This window comes from Microtus ochrogaster, chromosome 2, assembly GCF_000317375.1.
Source record: "Microtus ochrogaster isolate Prairie Vole_2 chromosome 2, MicOch1.0, whole genome shotgun sequence".
NCBI lineage: Eukaryota > Metazoa > Chordata > Mammalia > Rodentia > Cricetidae > Microtus > Microtus ochrogaster.
In genome coordinates, this window is record NC_022010.1 from 93,384,356 (window position 1) to 93,391,575 (window position 7,220).

Genomic DNA, 7,220 nt, shown 5'->3' on the forward strand with positions numbered 1-7,220 from the left:
CATAGTGAACACCTTGGACTTCCAAACCAGGCTATAGCTCTTGCTTGTTACACTCATGTTGCTTTCTTGCTAACAAAGAAGTTATCAATGGATGAACATCAGAGTCAGGGTTGACCCAATGAGCTGCATAGTGGGTCCAAGAGAGCTTGGCCTTATTGCTACAACTGGATTGTGCAATCAATCACAGACGAGCTGTTTTTACCAGAGCTGTTCCTGCTACTTCCAGGTCCTATCACTCTGGACAGATTAATAGTTGTAAAATGTCACATTCTACAATGTCTTTCTATACCCAGAGATAGTATGATAGTCACTCATACTATCAGAATCACACAAATCCATTTTGTTTGAAATCATCTATCAATCTCTAGAGATAGAAGATACAAAGTCAGAGTATTTTGGGGAGCTGCTTCTAAAACTGGAAGATTTTGTCTTCATTGTTTCTTTAGTCACGTAGAAGGGTGTACATATCTTTCATATAATGCACTAACAGCCTCTTGTATGTGTTTATCAGTGATGTGAACAAAACTGAGTCTGTTTCTTCTCCCCAGATAAGGATCTGCTATATACCCCAGACTGACTTTTAATTCATGATCCTCCTACCTTAGCCTCCTAAGTGTTGATATTGCAGGCCTGTACCACTAGGTCTATTTTAAATAAATTCTTTATTGTGGCTTAACTTCTCTGGGATGCTTGCAAGTTGTATATGTCCTCTAGTTAAAAACTTGCAACTTGCTAGATTAAATAGGCATTTTTTAAACTTGTGACCTGAAAAAAACCCATGTTATTAAGATTTAAATGACCTATTAAAATAGTGGTGAGCAAGGAGTATTACGAGCCACGGAAGATTAAATTTAAGAGAGTGGCAGATTACAAGTACACGAGGATTATGCACACATACACCTGTTGCGCACAGAAAGCTTTCTATAAAAAAAAGAAAAAGAACAATACAAAAGCCACCAGTAGTGTCTAGTATATAAACTCACAAAGTGCACTTTATACACAAACAGTAAGCATAAATTAAAAAATAGGACAATAGCAAAACATTTTCAACATAGAAGAATTTGCACATAATTTTTGTTAAATAAAAATAAATAATTTCATCACAGAAATTCACATAGCAGTTGGAAAAACAATAAATTACTTATTTTTCAGTGCTGCAACTTTTTTTTGTTCATTTGTGACTCATCCCTCAATTCTTAGTTTAAATCTGTTTCCACAGGAAGGCAATGAATGCTGAATCTATTAAATACATTAAAACAATGCTCTTACGCTTCCACGCAACGAGGAGAGTTCATGTAATGTTTTCTGTTCTAAAAGGACAAGGTGCGCTTCTATTTTGGGTTCTCTTGTACTTAATGAAACTTATTCTAAATACTCTTATGCAAGTGAGGTGAGGAGTTTGTAATCTGAGTGTTATCTTCTCCCACATTTATTCATCATCCTGAACCCAAGGTTTTTAAAAAAATTCAAGATAGACAATGGAGAGATGGAAGACACAGCACACACTTACCCTTATCACGAATCACTCTTTCCCTCTCTGACATCCCCCTTTTCTGGATCTCAGCTTGCTGTGTTTCTTTCCTTAGGAGTTTTATATACATTCCCCCCTCAATGGAGGATTCTCCTTTTAAAATGGAGAGAGAATTCCGTCAGACATACAATAGTGGTTTATTTGTTCCGTCCTCTCTGGGGCTATTTAAGTGTGAAGAGTAGAGTTTCATTATTGGAGGGAAAAGCAAACCCCTGAAAAATCTTCTTAAAATCCATGAAGATTGCGTGGGGAAGCAAAGTGGGTGACAATCATGTTTACTCTTTATTCTTTTAATAGAACCACAAAAGATAAAAATATGAATTTTGTCACATTTGAACTACTTGGTTCATATTGTTTTCAAAACAGGAAAAATTTACCTTAAACTCTCTATTCATTCTTTTTGTACAGTTAAATAATCAATGTGATATTTAATCTTTTGTCTTCTGACCAGTTTGACTGGATTCATTTGCTGTTTTATATTTAGAGACATCCAATCAATACCAGCCACCAGTTTGGTGTAGGTTGAATTTCTTTATGTAACGAGACCAGACTAAAGGATAGTGATGGGTTTGGAAGAGCACTGATCTGTTTCACAAAATCATTTCTTTAAAACAAAAAAGACAGTAAAATTGCCTTTTGGTTTCTTTCCGGTCTGCTGAAATAAAGGTGATATAGATTCATCAATTACATAATTCTTTATATTAAAATATCCTATAATAAAATAAGCTTTAATACACTTAGTGAAATTTCAGCCAGGATTTCTTAAAATCCTTGTATGCAAACCCTTAACAGTAGGCACATTAGGTATGATCGCTATAAAAATTTACGTAAAACAATTTGCTTGCAATATCTCACGGAGAAGAAAAAAAATCCCAGTAGAATAAAACACATTATATTATGTGACTTTTCTCAGGGGTTGTGCAGTCTAAGGGAGATTTTCTGTTTACGATTATTAAATATTTTCAATATGCGACCTTCCTGCACAGGAAAGAGACTTCCTGAAAACCCTTACATTCCATTATTTATACACTCGCTGGTATAGTCAAGCACTTTAGAACTGGGAAAACTCTCTAAAATGGTGAATATATGCTTATGTTTTTTAAATTATGAAATGATTTCTATTGTGTGGAAACAGTCTTATTAATGCTAATGAGTTTGATTTCTTGAAATAATAGAATTAATACCAATTGTTCCTTCTTGATAAGACTAAACACGAGGTGGTTTTAATATTACTGTTAGACCCAGTTTATACAGAACAGAAGTCCTTTCCAACCCTTGGGGAAAACAAACAAGCAGACACAAAGATGTTTAAAGGCTGGCCGAGAAGAGGTATGACGGTAGTGAAGGTGCTGGATATGAAAGATAACTTGATGCTGTGTGTCCTGCATGTCTACTACGTATTGTGAACTCTTAGGTGCGAGCCACAGAGTAAGCAGTTGTGAAAATATAAATTGAAAACACAGTGACATATTTTTTTCCTTTAAATTCCAATACAAGCAAACTAAGTTTTTAAAGACCCTTGGATATTGATCACATATACAGAGGAAAACATAATCTTTACACCACAATGTTACAATTATTTGGCTGGCTGCCTGAAAAAAATACAGACAGTCAAAGGTTAGAGTAGTGGACCTGAGGATGTGTTTAAATGACCAGATACATACAGATCCTTTCTCCTTTTAGCGTTTCTCAGAAGATGCATGCTGTCAAAATGTGTTTTTGACTAAAACATTATCTCCTGCAGTCAGACAATATACAAATCTTATTTAACAGCAGCAAGTTCTTAATTTCCAGTAAATCTTCCACAGCTCTTTCTGGAAGCTAGTAGTTGAAATAGCTGCAGACCTACTTTGGTCAAATACTTGCTTATAGAAATATACATATACATACACATAATACATACATATATGTATATATATATATAGAACCAAGTATATAAAGTGACATTCCAAGGGCAATGCATTTACAAACAGTAAAAGTAAGCTGTGTATCATGAATGAACACGATCACAATGCCTCTGAAGACATTCTATAAGAGGTAGGTGACAAAACTTCTCTGCCATCTTCAACTGTCCTCGGTTCTACATTCATCATGGTGTGTCTCCTTTGCATAGGCCCAGGGATGTTCCATACCTCCCACGTTTTCTGTATCCAAGGTCACCACCGTGACGTGAAGCAGTGTACATGTTTTGGTCACAGAGAGCAGATTCTGCCCATAATTCGACTCCTGGTGACAATGACGCTGAGACAGTACTTTCTATGCTTTGGGCAGTTCTTGTCTTCAAACCCAAGTATAGCTACGATGGTCCTCCAGTTATCTTTGTGCATGAGAACAAACCACAGGCTAGCATTTCTTCAGCAAACATTGCTTAAATGCAGAGGGCCTCTGAGATAGAAGGCATCCCTTTGCTAACTTCCGGTTTCCATCCTGGCACTGCACCGTCCTGGTGTGCCAGCCTGTGTCACAGGTCCTAGAGCAGGCCAGCCATGGGCCGGTCACCCACTGCAGCTGTGGAGTGTGTGATCCCACTTTGTTGCTACTATGGCTAATGACAGAGTTTGCTTTTTGAGTGGACTTCTTGGGAACAAAAAAACTGTAACGGACATCTAATGCTTTAGTTGGGTCTGTTGCAAGAATCTGTACAATCAGAATTTCTTTTGTGGCTGAATAGCCCATCCCATGCAAAAAATCATCTCTCTGGCTCCACCCACTGTAGTTCATGACTGTACCGTTGATGTCAATGATAGTCTCTGAAGTGGAGATCATGTACTTGCCATTGATAAGGTACTCGCCGTTTTTCTTCTTTAGGGCTAAATAGGCAGTGAATCTAGTCTGGTCTTTGGCTTTGAACTGTCTGACTTTTATGTGAGTTGCTCCTTCAGGGATCCTCACAACATCTGTGTAACCCTTACTGTAGGCAACAATGCCCACATGGGAGGTGAAGAAAAGAAAGAGACAATGAGATAGAATTAGTATATACCTAGACATGGATAAACACATAGAAATTTTCTAAAAGTTTTCCCTCCTCTTAACATAAACTTTTAGTGTACTTGAGAGCTTAAGTTTAAATTGACTTTAATCTTTTTGATTGGACAAAGACAAAACATGTGCTAAAATATTACATTATATCTGTTTTTAATGGAATATTCAAAATTAAGATGATGTGAGCAACCTTATTTTTTATTTTACTTATTTTAGAAGTGGATCAAGAGATTTGTACAATCATTGTATCTTTATCCATATGTTCCATAGTTACAAAGATATTTATGTTCCTCCAGGACCAAGGTAGACTAAATGAGATTATAAATGACAAATCTGCCCTCAGTTAATTTCATAGAAATATTAATATTTCTGACATTGCATTCACCAGCAGATATTAATAAGCCCTATTAGTATGCCCCAAGCCAGGTGACTCTTTGTCTTTTAAGATGGGATACAGGGGCTATTCTTAGAGGTCTTCATAGTGCTTCAGTATGCTGACTTGTTTAAGAGCACAGGTTTGGTCATTTGTTGAATAACTCTGCCTCTAGAAGCCTTCCTAGATTTTATGGGACAAAAAAATTAAATGTAAGGTAAAATTTTGTTACTACATCATGAGTACTTACTATTATTTTAAGAAAAAAATGGGATTGTTGTCATAGCACCTCAATTAACTTACACTTATCAGGGAACAATGTTTTCTGAAGAAAAGCACACTGCCCAATGAGAATTTGTTTGCTATAAAAATAGCAAAGGGAGCCAGGCATGGCGGCTTACACCTGGAATCTTAGGGCAAAGGCAAGAAGATGACCGGATGAACCAACTTCCTTGGTCTACATAGCAAGGCCATGCTTCAAAAAGAGCAAAAAAAAAAAAAAAAGGAAAAACCAAACAAACAGTGGAAACAATGGAGGAAGAGAGGAAGGGAGAAGGAAGAAGCATGAAGTTGGGAAGCACACATGTCCAGTGGCAGTTGAAGGAGTGGATGTGGGTGTGACCAAATTACATTGCACACATATATGAGATATTCAAAGATATCCAGAATAAATTAAAAAATATCATAAAGGGAATAAAGAATGGCTCAGTGGTTGAAAGAGCACTGTGGATGCTCTGAGAGAGGACTTGCTTCCCAGGACCCACATGGTGGCTCATAACTTTCTGTATCTTCAAGTCCCAAGGGATCAAATGCTCTTTTACGGCCTCCTCCAGCCCCAGGCACATAAGCGGTGCACAGACGTACACACAGACAAAACTCCCATACACATAAAATAAAACTTAAAAATATAAAAATAGCTGAAACTGAAGCCAATTACCACTTCTAAATGAGGCTTTAGGAATGACAGATGTGTTGGGTACCACTTTATGGGACAGCAGCCACTGTTTCCTTCTGTCTCTAATCCTAAGATCTTGGCTCCACAGCTGTTGTAGTTTGCTTCCAGAGGCATTTAAAGTTTCCATCAGCCATAGAGACCACTTCAGCTCCTCTCTTCCCATCCTCATATACGGAAAGCTTTGTTATAGTCACATTAGACCTTTCTCCTATAAAGAGCTGATGAGGGAATAAATACGAGTCTCCCATATCAGCTTCACAGGAATCTAAAACCGTGTTTAGTTCACACGAGGGCTAAGGTGCTGCTATCACGTTACCTTTTTTTATTGAAGGTTCCGATAACCTTTGTACAACTAGAGTTGTCCCCTCCACATACTCCGCACTTGTCATACTGCAGCTTTGAGCCAATGATGCCGTCACAACCAGTTCTTACGCACTTTCCTCGGACACACACAGAGTTGCTGTATGGCCGACATTCAGTCCCATCTGTAACCTATGAATGACAAAAATAACAGCAATAGATATGTCTGGGATTTGGTTCTTTGATGTAAATAAAAAGTTATAATTTTGAACCTTTTATTGTAATAAATTATGCATTCAAAAATAGACTAGATATGACTAAGAGGTTAAGAGCATATACTGCTCTTGCAGAAGGCTCGAGTTTAGTTCCTAGCACCTATGACAGATGGCTCATAGCAATCTGAAACCAATGCATTTGGTCTTTTTAGGCACCTGCTTTCATGCATACATACCAATACAATAGAGTTAAAATAATAAAACAAATCTTAAAAGCTAAACCATCAAAAAGCAATCAACCATTCAGTTTCCAGGAATTCTAAATGGGAAAAAAACAGTACATATTTTTATGAGGAAGATTCAGTTATACACTTTCTCTTTTGAACTTCTTGCCTAATATGTTTGATGATCTGAGTTACTAATCTCCATTTTTGTATTTATAAAACAGTCCCACTGTATCATCTTAACTTTTTATATGTTGATGAAAAGACTCTTAACTTTATGGAAGACTATAGATATCTGAACATCAGCAGACTTAAGAATATAAAGATTCTTCTTCTTTGTCAATTTTTATAGCAGCAAATTGGAAAATTTAGACTGATTTAAAACCCTGCCATGGTCATTGTATGTTGGACTTACAGGCATCAAAGTAATGACAAACAGATTTGTGCAGGAAAGAGTACCTGGGAGGAGTATTTCCAAAAGTTTTGGAAATACTTGGTTTTGGAATACTTGGTTCTGAATAAAGGAAAGAGTTATATTGCTCTTCCAAAGCCATTTAAACACAGCATGTACAGAAACTGTGGTGTGCTTATGTTCCTGCATACTCATATATATATATATAGAACCAAGTATATAAAGTGA

General features: G+C 36.8%; 1 protein-coding gene across 2 annotated transcripts in view; it reads right to left on the reverse strand.

The window, feature by feature from the left end:
- Positions 1–974: 974 nt before the first annotated feature.
- Adamts5 (ADAM metallopeptidase with thrombospondin type 1 motif 5) overlaps positions 975–7,220 on the reverse strand; it is a 40,499-nt gene continuing 34,253 nt past the window's right edge. For both annotated transcript variants that reach the window (XM_026788811.1, XM_005345300.3), the window contains 2 exons: positions 6,158–6,333; positions 975–4,442 (listed from right to left, as the gene is read on the reverse strand). In XM_026788811.1, the coding sequence (XP_026644612.1) occupies positions 3,875–4,442; positions 6,158–6,333 (744 nt within the window). In that variant the 3' untranslated portion in view covers positions 975–3,874. The remainder of the gene's footprint in view (positions 4,443–6,157; positions 6,334–7,220) is intronic.